We start from the raw sequence: 15,345 nt of genomic DNA, 5'->3' as shown, positions 1-15,345 counted from the left end.
GCGCTAATGCTCGTATTGTATGTATAATCTGCAATCAGCTTCAGTATGTTATCACTTTGATAATATACAAATAACCCGATAATCAAATATATCGATAAAAAGTTATATGGAAAAATAAAAGGGATAATTCCCATATATGTAGATAATCCAATCATTCCCGACTGAGTACTAATTCGAGTATTTTTTTTATTAGCCCCCCTGTGACTTTGTGTCAGTTCCCTGCCACTGGCCCAAGTGCTCTACAGGCCAACGCCAACGTCGAAGTCTCCAATGCTCCACCCGAAGTGGTTGCATAGTTAGTAGCGTACTGGTGGCGTAATAGGCGATCAACGGCGTATTATTACATAAGAGGTCATGTAACTGGAGGCGGATATGTAAAGTACGAGAATTATTACAGAATGGTACAGTTTGGGAACAATGAGGTACAGTTTGTGATACAAGTTGTGGGCCGGTTTGGGAATTATTTGGGGTATGTGAAGGATATAATTAGAGTATGTGTAGGATATGTGAAGTTGTGCGTAGTATGACGGAATGGATATACAGTATCGATAAATTGGTAAATATTGTGCGATACAGACGACGCAGTACAAGTAATCGAGAATAGTGATTGGTGTTGGAGTTGGTGGAGGCGCGCCTCTTGGGCGCGCCCAAGTCAGCGACCGACGCATTTAGCGATAGTCGACACGGAGAACAATGGTGGCGTGCCAGAGCACCCAGTGTGGACTATGCTAATGGAATAGGTGCGAGTGCGGTATGGTAGTGTCCGTGACAGCAAAAATGCCGTACACATCACGCAGGCCCCGCGCAACGGCTGCCAAAGGAAGGTTGGCCAAAGATTGGGTGCTGATAGATTGGTAGGAAGTTGTAATGTAGTTGTAGTGTGTGTGGAGTGTATCGAGCGTGCAGAGCGTACAGAGCGCTAAGAGTGTTCAGAGTATATGTATGAGTGTGGCAGTAGTAAAGTGGTTGTAGTAACAGTAATAGCTAATTTTTTAGATTCTTGAGTAATACGTGATACGATTGGCTGACCGGTTGAATGGGGTGGTTGAAATGGAGTCGCCGCCACAAGAAATCAGCCGTTACCCGGCGCGGCTCATTTATTCATCCGGATCCCGCCCACCTGACTTGCGGTCCCATCGGGGTATGGTTGGTCGCCGCCGGTCATCCAAGGGATGCGTGCACCAGCACACCGGAATGCACCGAATAATTCGTGCAGAGTCGAGGGGAGCATGGTCAAATGTGGGTAGCTTTGGGTTGCATTGGAGCCAGGTTTGCTTTTCCACGCTTTCCAGGTTTGCTTTCCACTCCTGCGAAGTTTGCTACAATTGTCTTGTTGGGTCGCCAAGTTTACTGGCGAGATAAGACATGGACGATGGCCGGCCGTGTGATGAGCAATGTACGAACAACTCAATAAAGACAATGCTCTCTAATATGCTTTGCAGACGTCCCTTACGTATATTTGTGGCCTATTTATTCATAAGGCAGGGGCGATGCTATACGACCTGTGGCAATGAACAGATGTGATCATCTTGTGATAGTATTAGGATTTGTGATAATAGCTGGTATAGAGGAAAGGCCTTTGATATAACCCTTTCGCGTTGTTCTTGTAGCAAAGCTATCACAATGACAATTATTTTGTACCACACAATTTGATAATACTTTGCTATGAATTTTCGCAGCCGACATTTTCGAAATTTTTAGATTAATTTTCTACTTCCCTATTAACCAATCGGGCCAATTCCGTAAATCTGATCCATACGGTTATATATTCCATATATTATAAAGGGACATAAAACCTCTTATGTATATTATCGAACTATACAAACCCACATGATGCGAACAAATTGAAGTACACTATTGAAGCATATATTTTAACATCAACTACATAAAATCATAAATAACGCAGGTTGAACTTAGACTATTCTAAGTCGGGAGGATTCCTCTTGAAAAACTCCTCAAACGTACCTAGCTTGTCGGAAACTTGTTGCATTCCCCAATCGACCTTTTCCCAGTATCCTGGCTGATTATTTTAGCAATTGTTTCAAACGAATACATGCCATTAGCCGCATAAAGAATCTTCCCGTGAAATGTTTCAGGCTCATTAAGAATAGCCCCCACAAACTTACCAGTATCTTCTGTATCAAAAAACGGGACTTCAGAACCTGGTCTCAAAACATTGAACATGGAGTACTTCCCATCACCTACTGGTTGCGGCTTGAGCATCCCTAAAAAGTTTTGCATAAAACAGCCAGGAGAAAAGAACGAGCTATTAATTGGCAAGCTACGGATGTATTTCTTTCGGCCTTTTCATCGAAATGTACTACATGGGGAAACTCTCCGTTTGAAATTTCGTTTGCATTCACCAATGTGCTCCAAATTATATTTGGAACCTTTTCTTCGACTGCTGCATCTGCAATAATTTTCCCCTGTTCCAACTCTGTCTGTCCCCCAAAGCTTAATGCAGTCATCGCAAAAATCGTATCTGCTCCCTTCAATGCTTGTTTAATTGACTGCCTATTGCCTGACCCTCGACAACCTCTACGCCCGATTCTTGAAGAGCCTTCGCTCCCGGTTTAGATAGAGCACGAGTAGTAGCACGAATTTTGAACTTATCGGACATTCTCTCTTTCACATATGAAACAACAGAACTGCCTTGTTGACCTGTGGCCCCAAAAACAACCAAAATTTTACTCATTTTTTATTTTTGCACCGTTTTAGCAAGCTACCTAAAACTAATTGAGTTTAGAATTAATTATAATTGGTCATTGAAGGCTCTCACTCGCTTTATATATGCTTCTGCGTTAAAGCAATTAAGTAATTATGTACGCATTACTCTCTTCTAGATTAGTAATTTTACACTAGTAAAGTAGTGATTCTGATTATTCCATATTATGGAACTAGACGTTGATTATATAAGCAGCTTCCGTATACAGTGCCTATTTCCGTTGACTAAACTCTAGCTTTCTTCTTCTCTAAGACATTGATTACATAGCAGCTACCGTATAAGGTACCTATTTCCGTCAACCGAAAGATAAAACTCTATCTTTCCTCTACCCCGATGTCAAACACTGGACATATGCGATAACAAGCATATATATGTTGTATGTTGAGTGCCACAAAATTAAGAACTTATGTCTTTCACCAAATGTTCAATTCGTAGATAGTAATTAAGACTGACAACTTATATGAATTAAACCATTCTACGAAAGTAACATACAATACAGAAGCATTGGAATGAAGAGTAAATCATCATCTGCTGGTTGTCCTCGACGACAGTGAGATTATACACTAGATTTGTAGGTGATAAAGCAAGATTTGTGTTAAACCAATTGTAGCTTGATGTGTAAAATCGAAGGTCTATCTTCACTTGCCCTTTCATCTTCGAACATCTTCTTTCTATTTAATAACCTTACTATGTCCTTTTGCCTCTCTTAATGTAATCACTCCACATTGTTCTTGAAGCAAAGTTATCAGAATCGACAATTAGATGCATTCTATTTTGTACTACGCAATTTAGATTGCTTGTTATAATTTGATAATTTTCGCAGCCGACATATATTTTTTCGAAATTTTTAGACTTTTGCAAATGTTCACAAGTTTATCGTTCCACAATGCTTAATCCATTTTTTTTGCCTCTTTACCACCAATTGGTCAATTCCGTAAATTTGATCCATACCACTTATATTATCCATCTAAAATACACTGTCATAAAACACTCCCATAATTCAAAACCTACATGATAAACTATTTTGAAGTATACTATTTGAAGTACATATTTTAATATCGACTACATAAAATCATAAATAACGCATGTTGAAATGTTAGATTATTCTAAACCGAGAGGATTTCTCTTGAAATACTCCTCTAACGTAGTAAGTTTCTCAGAAACTTGCTGTTTTCCCCATTCGACCTTCTCCCTCGTTTCCAGACCATAGTGATTATATTTATCAACATATTGAAACATTTCCGTAATCTCTTCAGCAATTGGTTTTGGTATTTGTTCTCTAAATGCATTCGCTGGAATTTGTTGGTAATTCACATTTTTCCCAGTATCCTTGCTGATTATTCTAGCAATAACTTCATACGAATACAAGTCAGTAGCCGCATAAAGAATCTTCCCGTGAAACTTTTCAGGCTCATTAAGAATAGCCCCCACAAACTTACCAGTATCATCTGTGTCGAAAAAAGGGAACTCAGAAGCTGGTCTCATAACATTGAACATGGTATATTTCCCATCACCTACTGGTTGCGGCTTGAGCGACGTCGCAAAATTTTGCATAAAACAGCCAGGAGAAAAAAACGAGCTATTAATTGGCAAGCTACGGATGTATTTTTCAACTTCAGCCTTTTCATCGAAATGTACAACATGGGTAAACTCTCCGTTTGAAATTTCGTTTGCACTGGGCAAGGTGCTCCAAATTATATTTGGAACCTTTTCTTCGACTGCCGCATCTGCAATAATTTTCCCCTGTTCCAACTCAGTCTGGCCTCCAAAACTTACTGCAGTCATTGCAAAAATAGTATCTGCTCCCTTAAATGCTTGTTTAATTGACTGCTTATCACCTAGGTCGGCCTTGACAACCTCTACGCCCGATTCTTCAAGAGCCTTCGCTTCCGGCTTATATGGATCACGAGTAATAGCACGAATTTTGAACCTATCGGACATCCTCTCTTTCACATATGAAACAACAGAACTGCCTTGTTGACCTGTGGCCCCAAAAACAACCAAAATTTTACTCATTTTTTACAATTTGCACCCGTTTAGTAAGCTATTTAATACCAATTAATACCAATTGAGTCTAGAGATAAAAAGAATTTGGTATTTGGATGGTCCAAACTCGCTTTATATACTTTTGCCTTATAATATACAAGCACTGATATACGCAATTCTCCTTCTAGTAATTACTATACTAGTAGGTTTTGACCTAGATTAGTAATCGTAAACTAGTAGGTTTTGACCTAGATTAGTAATCGTAAACTAGTAAAACAGACCAAGGTTAGTAATCTACACTAGTTAAAATAGTAATTCCGATTATTCCGCAGTGGAAAATAGACATTCAATATATAAGCATACGTATAAGCCACCAATTTCACTTGACTATAATGATCTAAGATTATTAATAATACCCCCCCAAGTCAAACACTTGATCCTGTTATAATAAGCGTTTGATGGCGTTTTGAGTGCCACAAAGTTAAGAAGTATGTCATTCAGTCAAATGCTCTATTGGCGTAGGGTTGATTGCAACTCCCATGAATTTGTATCAAACCATTTTTCAAAAGTAACCTACAATACAATGGCTTTTAGGTATCTTTAGTTGCCAATTCATCTACTGTAATCTTCACTTTCCATATTAAATCATAATTACGTCCCACTATATTCTGCGTCTTCGACTTATCATCTTGGGCAGGCTTCTTCAGGAAAGTACTAAGGGAGAACTTATACTCCACTTCTATAAGTCAACGAAATACCCGTAACAATCACTACACAGTGTATTACTACTTAATTATTTCATAAATTACGTTTACCTATAAACCAAGGGGATTCCTCTCGAAGAACCCCTCAAACGTACTAAGTTTGTCGGAAACTTGCAGCATTCCCCATTCAACCTTTTCCCTAGTTTCCGGACCATAGAGATTATATTTATCGAAAAATTGGAACATTTCCGTTATTTCTTCAGCAATTGGTTCCGGTATTTGTTCTTTAAATGTATTTCCTGGTATTTGTTGGTAATTCACTTTTTTCCCAGTATCCTTGCTGATTATCTTAGCAATAGTTTCATATGAATACATGCCATTAGCCGCATAAAGAATCTTCCCATGAAACTTTTCCGGTTCATTAAGAATAGCCCCCACAAACTTACCAGTATCTTCTGTATCAAAAAACGGGACTTCAGAACCTGGTCTCAAAACATTGAACATGGAGTACTTCCCATCACCTACTGGTTGCGGCTTGAGCATCCCTAAAAAGTTTTGCATAAAACAGCCAGGAGAAAAGAACGAGCTATTAATTGGCAAGCTACGGATGTATTTCTCAACTTCGGCCTTTTCATCGAAATGTACTACATGGGGAAACTCTCCGTTTGAAATTTCATTTGCATTCACCAATGTGCTCCAAATTATATTTGGAACCTTTTCTTCGACTGCTGCATCTGCAATAAGTTTTCCCTGTTCCAACTCAGTCTGTCCCCCAAAGTTTAATGCAGTCATTGCAAAAATAGTATCTGCTCCCTTAAATGCTTGTTTAATTGACTGCTTATCACCTAGGTCGGCCTTGACAACCTCTACGCCCGATTCTTGAAGAGTCTTTGCTTCCGGCTTAGATGGATCACGAGTAATAGCACGAATTTTGAACTTATCGGACATCCTCTCTTTCACATATGAAACGACAGAACTGCCTTGTTGACCTGTGGCCCCAAAAACAACCAAAAGCTTACTCATTTTATAATCTGCACCTTTTAGCAAGCTGCCTAATACCAATTGAGTTTAGGAATAAAAAAATATTTGGCATTTGGAAGGCATCATCTGTTTTATACACTTTTTGTTTTATAGCAATTAATTATGGTATGCATTATTCCTTCTAGGTAATTGTAAGCCAGTAAATTGACGGAAATAAGACATTGATTAATAGGCTTCCGCATACGGTACTTATGTCCATTCACTTCATGACCTAAAGATTATTACGGAACCCTGGCTTTCTTCTATCCCGATGGCAAATATTCTTTGCAAATACACTCGACACCCTGGGATATTGTGTACATGTTGGTGCTATGTTAAGTGCCACAAAATTTACGAATCAGTGTCATTCAGTCAGATGCTCAATTCGCGGACTGTAATTGGGGTTAATACCTATCATGAATTATAAACCATTTTTCGAAAGTAACATACAATACAATGGCTTTTGGAATGAGTAGTGAATCATCATTTGCTCGTTTTCTTCGACGGATATAAAGTGAGTTTATACACCAGATTGGTACGTGATAAAGCAGGGGTTGTACTCTATCAATGTAGCTTCATAAGAACAAATATCTCTGTATCTTCACCTGCCATTTCATCTAATGTCAGCCTTCGCTTTTCCATATACAATCCTAACTACGTCCTACTATTTTCTGCATCTTCGACTTATCATCTTGGGCAGGCTTCTTTGCAACTTCTCTGCATATTCTTTGATGCGATATTACACAAACACCTTTCCAAAACATTTCAACGGCACCAGCAGATCCAACCATACCACCCTTTTCTACTCATGAACAATCGAATAAACCCATATACACCCCAAGACCCCCACCCATCCGGATCTACTACCAGTCTTCAGGATTTGAATAATTCTAAACAGCAGTCTCTGCGATATAATGATCCTAGATTCCCCCGAGAAATGATGAGATCGTCCAAACTGGAGAATGACTTTATGAATAGGGACAATAGAGATCGAAGTTCCACCATGAACTCGATCGACAGTCTCAATATCAATTCAATTGAAAATTCCAAGATGTACAAAGTACACGTCGATCAAGATGATATGAACGAATTAATTAATGAATCCCCTGCAAATATCAAAAGTCCGACTTGGCTATTAAGTGATATCTTACAGTCATTTAGTAGTATAAGAGATACAGACGAATACCAGATCGTGTCTAAAGGTAACGACCTAGTATCTATTCTAATAAAATACCCACATTTAAAGAATGATATTGTCCTCAAGAGCTTTTTAAACAAAATCCAGTTTATGCTTTACCACGACGTATCAGAAGTAAGAGCTACAGGTTATCGTATTATGCGATACATTATATCTAATTACGAATCCTTAACAATGTTAATCCAGTCCAAAATCTTAATCTTTATTATAATATCCTTGTCCACAAATTCCTCGTTACTAGAAAAAGAGCAGGCCCTTAAACTAATCAGAGAATTTTTGAACATCCCAAAGGGTACAGATAATCTATCGATCGGTGTTATCAAAAGTCTCATAGCTATAATTGAGATTAGTGAACCCGTGGCTAATATAACTGATAATTTCAAGAAAATATGCATTGAAACGATCTGTGAAATTGCATTATTGAGACCAGAATTGATCTTCCACAGTAGTGGATTTAAAATTATCATTGAAACTATAGTGGAGGATGATTCAATCGAGCTCTCTGGGAATTGTATCCTTGTGCTTATGAAAGTATTGGACTCAGAGAATACTCGAAAATTCCTAAGAAACGGTCACGATTTAAATTCGTTGGTATCAACCTTTTCAAGCATTGATTCAGGTGAGGAAGATAAGAACATTCCAACCTTTAAATTGCAGAAGGCAGCTTTCCTGCTCTCAATTATCTTGAAGAATTGGAATGGTTTAATGAGTTTTTCCCATAATAATTTTGCATGTCTTAAAGATTTAATATTGAATCTAAAAAAAAAAGGCCCGAAATTACGAGATATTATTATGGATATTATACTCGACATGTTAAGAATTGAAATGCTTCCTTGGTTGAAGTCATCTAGCATTGGTGATGTAATTCAATGCTTTAATAATTATGGCCACAATTCCAATTACTCCTTCGAGTATGATGAAATAAGCCCCGAAAGCTTTGAATTTAACCTTATAAATCACTATTTGGGTTTAATTATAGCTATCTTAATTAACCATGGTATAATTGACCTCTTAATTGAAGTCATCGAAGAAAATTCTAATGAAGCAAATACGAAAAAGGCAACAAAACTAGTGACCCACATATACTCGATGGCGAATAATTTTCTTCCTAATGAATTACTCCAGAGCAAGCTTATATTACCGTCTTTGCGCAATGAATGTTTGGAGCATTCCTCAACCTTCAAGATTTGGCAATCGACTAGAAGATCAAATGAAGTAACTCAAGCTTCGGGTTTCGATCCATCGAACCTGTCTTCGAAGAAACTAAAGTTGTACATAAAAAACGTTAGTATTGGTTCAAGATATAATATAGATGATACAGAATTCAAGAATATGGTTAATAACATCAGAATTTTAACCATCAAAGAGTATGAGGACTGGAATTGGAATCTTTTATTCAGCTTTATTCAGGGTCCTTTAAGGAACCCTAAAAGATTCGATGAGATTCTAGAAAAGAACCCGAAATTTTTGAAGAGGTTGATGTCATTCTATAGACCATTTAAATTCCGGTTCTGCAATATGCCAATTACTCATAAAAATTTTAAAATGTATATAAATATTGGTTGTCAGTTATTGGAAACCTACTTAACTTTAAATCAGGGTATAAAATATCTATCTTCTAACAAATTATTGCCTCAAGTATCAGAAATATTTGCACAAGTGGATCCATATAGTGGAATTGTTGCCAAGGAGCCAATTTTGTCGAAGAAGAGACTTGAAAATACACTAAGTATCGGTTATGTAAAATTTATTGGTACGTTATCAGCAAATTCTTATGGACTAAAAATGTTAGAACAATGGCAGTTTATCAACTTGTTCCATAATATAATAGAGGGGAGTAGAAATTCCGAGTCTAATAATTACTTGATCATAAACCTATTAAACAGCTTAGATTTTACTATCGATAGTCAGTTGAGAATTGTGTTATCAAAGGCAATTGGTATATCTAATTTGAAGATTCGAAACTTCATTATTGATAATGTAATTCCAAAATTGATAAAAATTAAGGAATGTGAACATTTCGTTATCAAATTACTAGTGAATCAGTTATATGATCTCGACCAGGAAATCTCAGATAAATCAATTGACTTATTATACGATTGTTACTTGAGCAATGATATAAATATTCTAAATCATATTATAAGCTTGAGGCCTTCAATAGTAATTTTATCAAAACATGCAAGCGGGAAGATGCTATTGATGAATTTTATGAAAACATCAATTGGTTTCAAGTTCTTAGAAGATTCAGGATTTATCGATGCCGAGTTTGATAAATGGATAAACCTAATCGGATTCGAATATGTTAAGAAGATTGAACTATTAATACAAAGGAGATTTTTTCCGTATGTTTCTTCTATAGCTTTTGACGAAAAACTTCCAGTTCACTTCTTCAATTACTTGTTACAAACTGAAGAAGGCTTAGTATATTTTCAAACCCTTAAGCAAAGGAATTATTTAGAAAATTTAATTTCAAATATTGAGATGATTTCAGCGAAGATAGCTGAAAATAATAATGATGAAATATCCGTGGATGATGGAGACGAAGAAGAAGAAGATCAAAGTAAATTAATCAATAAGTTAAAGCAGAACTTGTGGATTATTGGTAGTATCGCTTCCGCGAAATATGGGATTCAATTATTGGACACAGCTTACACTAATATGGATAAATCAGTCGTTTCGATGATCCTAAATTTATTTTATAATTCACCAAGTTGGCAAATAAGAGGTATTTCTTTCTATTTAATAGGAAGTATTGCCTCAACCATTGAAGGGATTGAAATTTTAGATGAATTGAATTGGTATTCAGTTATAGATAAGTACCATAACCCTATGAAATTAAGTTACCCTAAAGATCTTTATACAAAAGATATCTTTAATGTTGAAATTAATAATCCATACAGAGATATTAAATATTATTCATTATTTAGCGGCGGTGATGAGAATTTGGAAACTGATAGACTATTTGGTGACATCGACGATGATGAGTTTTTCGACCATGAAAAGATTTATGAGAAGATTTTGAATCTCGTTAAACATTCAAGCTCCGTGTTGAATAGAATCGCCAGAAAGGCAACCAAACAATTAATGTTTATAAAAAAAAATTCTCCTTCAGTGTTTGAAAATAGAAATCTTTTTTTGAAGATAATCAAATTGGTTGATAGAGGGAGTTATAAATTTAGCATTAGAAAGTTTATATTCGAATTATTTCTAGACACTAAGGTTTTAGAGAATCTAGTGAAAAGGGATAAGAAGAATATCAATATTAAATAAGTATATAATGAACGTTAAAATTCTTATTTTTTAGGTTTCTTAGATTGTGGATCTTCTTCGTTTTCATCGTCTTTTGACAGCTTTCGTTTCCTTTTAGTCGTCGTGGTTGACCCTGTATCAACGGTCTCTTTAAATTTATTACCACTTATAGTGAGCGGTTTGTATTTGGATATCACTAAGTTTGGATAGTGTCTTCTCACCCAAGGCTCAATATCTTGGGGATTGAGTTCGAAATTGCCCATATCGTCGTTAATCAAATCAGGCATTGCTTCGTTAATCAAGAGATTTATCTTATGCGTTTCTTTAAATTGCTGTTGGGAGTCGTCGATCGCTAACAAGGGGGCCAATACCTCCTTTAATCTAGGGTTCATTGTTATTAAGTTCTCTATCCTGGATTTGTCGCTATCAGCCAAAACTTGGTCAGTGGTTGGCGATACCGGTTCTTTCGATTCGAATTTGTCAAGTAAATCAATCAATGCATTATTTCTTCTTTGATAAAAGCTTAAAGCTTGTCTTTGAGATACCTCGCTCTGAAACAATTTCTGTGATACTGAATATACCTTGTAAAATCGTTCTTGATACTTTTCGAATAATTTGGCATAATCCTTATTGGACGCTGGATCTTGTGCATCATTGTCTACATGTCCCTGTTCAATTTCCGGATCTGAATCGTCATTTTCTGCTTTAAAATTTTCGTCCTCATTCTCGTGTGCTGGTTCTCTTCCATCTTCGTTATCATTGTATTCTTCTGTTTGCTGTTTATTGGGTTCTTCATCGGCCTGCTTAGCGTCTAATTTACTATGTATTTCTTCCTCCTCGTTTTCATCCACCGACTTCGGTTGATTTTCAGCCATATTTTTATCACTAGCCATTACTTTATTTCCATCCCCGGGTATATCTGACATTTCCAGCTAAATAAACCCTGAAGAATACATCTACCATTACAGTAAACGATTATGGGAACAAGTATGTCGTTGAATAATTTCATAATGTCGCACAAGACTATCAACGCGTCTGCTTATAATTTATGTATTCAATAATAGGTTATATGATGTATAGATAGTATACAGATTTGAGAATAGTATTAAGATGTCAATCGTATCATTACTAGGAATTGAAGTGTTGAATAACCCAGCCAAATTTACAGACCCGTATGAATTCGAGATTACTTTTGAATGCTTAGAACCGTTGAAAGAAGATTTAGAATGGAAATTGACATACGTTGGCAGTTCGAGGTCATTGGATCATGATCAGGAATTGGATTCTATATTGGTTGGACCAGTTCCTGTTGGTATAAATAAATTTTTGTTTCAGGCCGATCCACCATCTCCAGAATTAATTCCAGCGAGTGAATTAGTGAGTGTAACAGTTATATTGTTAAGCTGTTCATACGCAGATAGAGAATTTGTAAGGGTTGGGTACTATGTAAACAATGAATATGACTCGGAAGAATTACGGGAGAATCCACCTGCTAAGGTGCAAGTTGAACATGTTGTGAGAAATATACTTGCTGAGAAACCTAGAGTTACTAGATTCAATATAGTTTGGGATAACGAGGATGGTAATGCGGATGAATATCCTCCAGAGCAACAAGTAGACGAGGAAGAAGAAGAGGAAGAGGAAGAGGAGGAAGAAGAAGATGACGAGGAAGAGGAAGAAGAAAAAGATGTAGAAGGAGAAGAAGGAGAAGAAGGAGAGGACGCCGAAGAAGCAGCGGAGGTTGAAGAGAATGGAAGTAAGGAAGCTAGCAAAGAAGAGGATATCGAAGAGGATATCGAGGAAGACATTGAAGAAGACATCGAAGAGGATATCGAAATCGAAGATGAAGAAGAGGCCAAGAATGCTGACCAAGGTGAAACACCAATAGATAAAGTTCAAAGTTAAAATGTATAATTAGTTTAATAGATAATTCATTATCATATATATTTATGATATATAAATATATATTCATATTTCGTTAACAGGGGTAATTCAGTGATATTTATTGTTTATGGTTTTCAATAATTGAATTCAATGATTGACTTAAACTATCTATGACTTGTTTGTTTATAACCAAATTTTCTTTTGGTAGATGCAGACGTAATTTGGAAACCCATTTATCGGGATGCCATCTTAATCGTTCCCTTTTCAATAAATCAAGCACATCTTCATCTTCACTCTTGATATATTCGTAAAATGATGATATTGGTTGTCTATCGTTTATAAGCTTCACGATCTCTTCAGTTGACATTGTGTTTGCTCTGAACATTGTCAATAATGGCAACTTCAATTGAGATAAATCAGATGAGTTGAATGATTGGAAATATAGGTTCCTAATACTTATTCGTTCCTGATCGGAATTAGTTTCACTCACAGCTTGCAAATACGGATCGTTGATTCTCTTATCACCAACATGTAAATCGACTTCAGCTTCATCCATAAGTCCAGCTGAAGACATTGGCAAGTCCCCTACAATCTTGTACTTGCCGTTATTTAAATTACCGGCGGAGTGAGTATCATACTCATTTCTATTATAAGAAGTTTTCAATTCTTGAGACCTTAGAATCTTATTTGTTGGGGTTTGATAGTTATAATATGCATGCTGGGGTTTTCTGGTTGGCTTCACAAACTTATATCCATTTATAGAGTCTCCGAACTCATCCATTATGGGCACTTGTGGCGAATGACTGGGGGTTGGAGGTCTGGAATTGGCAGGAGTCGATTGGGAGATAGGGGTGGATTGGATATTTTGATTCGAATTGACAGTTGTGTTGAGCGTAGACGTTTGTTGAGGTGAAGAAATCAACGAATCTCTCGGCAAATAATCATCCTCGTCATCTTCATCCTCTTCATCGTCATGGGTCCATGCGTCATTATCATGATTTGTCATAGCACTTAGCTTGTTCATGATCGGGTTCTGTGACACCGAGGTCTTTATCGAATTCTCAAAGTTCAAGAGATGCTTCACCTTGGTTAGCTTGGTTTGTGACGGCGTTTGCTGTTGACTGGGAGAGCCCTTGAATTTCAACTTCGACTTCTTCCGCGGCTGCACCGGACACGGCGTCGAATCGCTATTGGAAAAACTGAGCTTGAACGTATTGTTGGTCGAGTTGTTCAAACATATCGACATGTCGCTGCGCACGGACGTGTTCGTCATTTGTGCCTGGCGAGGAGTCTCCATATCTATATCCAGTGGCGAATCCAAATGCCGTTTACGTCGATTCACATATCTGGGCGGCTGGCGCCCGTGTCCATTACTCTCCGATGGGGTCCCACCAGTGGCCCCACTGCTCGACTCTTCGTAATCCTCTCCATAAACCGGGCCGTACTCATCATCGGTGTCTGATTCTCCCACCACCGTCTGGTTCCCAAGTTCGTCATGGTTCTCCCCTTCGTCCAAGTCCAATTCGGACTCCAAATGCAAATTGTCCAACTTCTTCATTGGCGACAGAAACGACACCGATATGTCGCCCGTTCCACGCCCCACCGGCATCTTGCCCATTTTCAACGGAGTCGATGCTCCGGCCATATCAAAATCAAACGACGAATTGACCAAGCTCTCGTTTTCTGAGTCGTCGTGATTTCTATTATTGTACCATTTGAGTGGTGCCTCCTCTATCCGCTTGCTGGGTGTGCTGCTGTGCGTATTCGTATGGCCCATCATATATCACTTTAAATGTACGTATTGGCACCTAAAAATGTCCTGCCGATATCATGCACTTAAATGTGAAGTACCTGTAGTCTTATATTATTAGGGAGTGTCTTTAGGTCCTTGTGCAACGATAAACCTCTAGTAATTATAGGTTTATCTGTTGTTGTTTTGATTTCTGAAGGGAAGGAACACAGAAGTCACGTGACCAAACTAAAAAAACTTCCTTAAAGAGGGGGGAATGAGAAATATGTGAAGAGGTACCGGGTTCGATTCCGGTCATTGTCATCTGCGCATTTTCGCAGTCCTCTGTCTGCTATCTACACGTGGTGTGTCAAAATAACCGCAGGAGGGTCATCGCAGCATTATGGATGATCGAAAATGCTCTGTCGGTGTTCCATGGATCACTTGTCACTCCAGGGTAGTTGGCTCTGTGAAGACAGTTAGAAATACACGATCTACACGACACAGGACCGGGCTCTTTTAGACTTAAATTCTGTCTGATCGTCAGACTAGAATACATCTGGTGCATGTACACGCACTTGCCACGCAGAGCAATCTATATAATATGAACAATATATAGGGTACACAATAAACAATCCCACCACAATTGAGCACAGTAGAAATGGTATTAAACGTACTTGCCCGTAGTGCCATGCGGAGACCGAATATTCCGACGACAAGACGGAAGACTCTGGGACCAGTGGTGGCAAGCGTAGCAGGAACGCAAACGTAGCAGAAACAAATGGGGACCGCAAATTGACCTCAACAGCCGATGAGGAAAACAGAAGAAATCAAGATCTTGCTGCAGTCT

The 15,345-nt window shown here is 37.7% G+C and overlaps 6 protein-coding genes across 6 annotated transcripts; 2 read left to right on the top strand and 4 right to left on the bottom strand. All coding sequences in view use genetic code 12, as the record gives it.

Annotated features, from left to right (window-relative positions):
* Positions 1-3,826: 3,826 nt before the first annotated feature.
* DEHA2A10274g (DEHA2A10274p) lies at positions 3,827-4,741 on the bottom strand (the record flags this gene model as incomplete). Its single annotated transcript, XM_456778.1, has 1 exon — positions 3,827-4,741. One exon carries the CDS (start codon positions 4,739-4,741, stop codon positions 3,827-3,829), a length of 915 nt encoding a protein of 304 aa, XP_456778.2.
* Positions 4,742-5,526: 785 nt separating this feature from the next.
* Positions 5,527-6,438, bottom strand: DEHA2A10252g (DEHA2A10252p; the record flags this gene model as incomplete). Its single annotated transcript, XM_456777.1, has 1 exon — positions 5,527-6,438. The coding sequence occupies one exon, from the start codon at positions 6,436-6,438 to the stop codon at positions 5,527-5,529; it is 912 nt and encodes a 303-aa protein (XP_456777.2).
* An 805-nt stretch (positions 6,439-7,243) lies between these two features.
* On the top strand, positions 7,244-10,903 carry DEHA2A10230g (DEHA2A10230p; the record flags this gene model as incomplete). The annotated part of the gene is made up of 1 exon (XM_456776.2): positions 7,244-10,903. One exon carries the CDS (start codon positions 7,244-7,246, stop codon positions 10,901-10,903), a length of 3,660 nt encoding a protein of 1,219 aa, XP_456776.2.
* Positions 10,904-10,926: 23 nt separating this feature from the next.
* On the bottom strand, positions 10,927-11,808 carry DEHA2A10208g (DEHA2A10208p; the record flags this gene model as incomplete). Its single annotated transcript, XM_456775.2, has 1 exon — positions 10,927-11,808. One exon carries the CDS (start codon positions 11,806-11,808, stop codon positions 10,927-10,929), a length of 882 nt encoding a protein of 293 aa, XP_456775.2.
* A 184-nt stretch (positions 11,809-11,992) lies between these two features.
* On the top strand, positions 11,993-12,787 carry DEHA2A10186g (DEHA2A10186p; the record flags this gene model as incomplete). Its single annotated transcript, XM_456774.1, has 1 exon — positions 11,993-12,787. One exon carries the CDS (start codon positions 11,993-11,995, stop codon positions 12,785-12,787), a length of 795 nt encoding a protein of 264 aa, XP_456774.1.
* A 97-nt stretch (positions 12,788-12,884) lies between these two features.
* DEHA2A10164g (DEHA2A10164p) lies at positions 12,885-14,546 on the bottom strand (the record flags this gene model as incomplete). Its single annotated transcript, XM_456773.1, has 1 exon — positions 12,885-14,546. One exon carries the CDS (start codon positions 14,544-14,546, stop codon positions 12,885-12,887), a length of 1,662 nt encoding a protein of 553 aa, XP_456773.2.
* Positions 14,547-15,345: the final 799 nt, after the last annotated feature.

Source organism: Debaryomyces hansenii (assembly GCF_000006445.2).
Source record: "Debaryomyces hansenii CBS767 chromosome A complete sequence".
NCBI classification, from domain to species: domain Eukaryota; kingdom Fungi; phylum Ascomycota; class Pichiomycetes; order Serinales; family Debaryomycetaceae; genus Debaryomyces; species Debaryomyces hansenii.
Note: the sequence above shows the minus strand (reverse complement) of the source record. Positions and strands in the feature narration are given on the sequence as shown.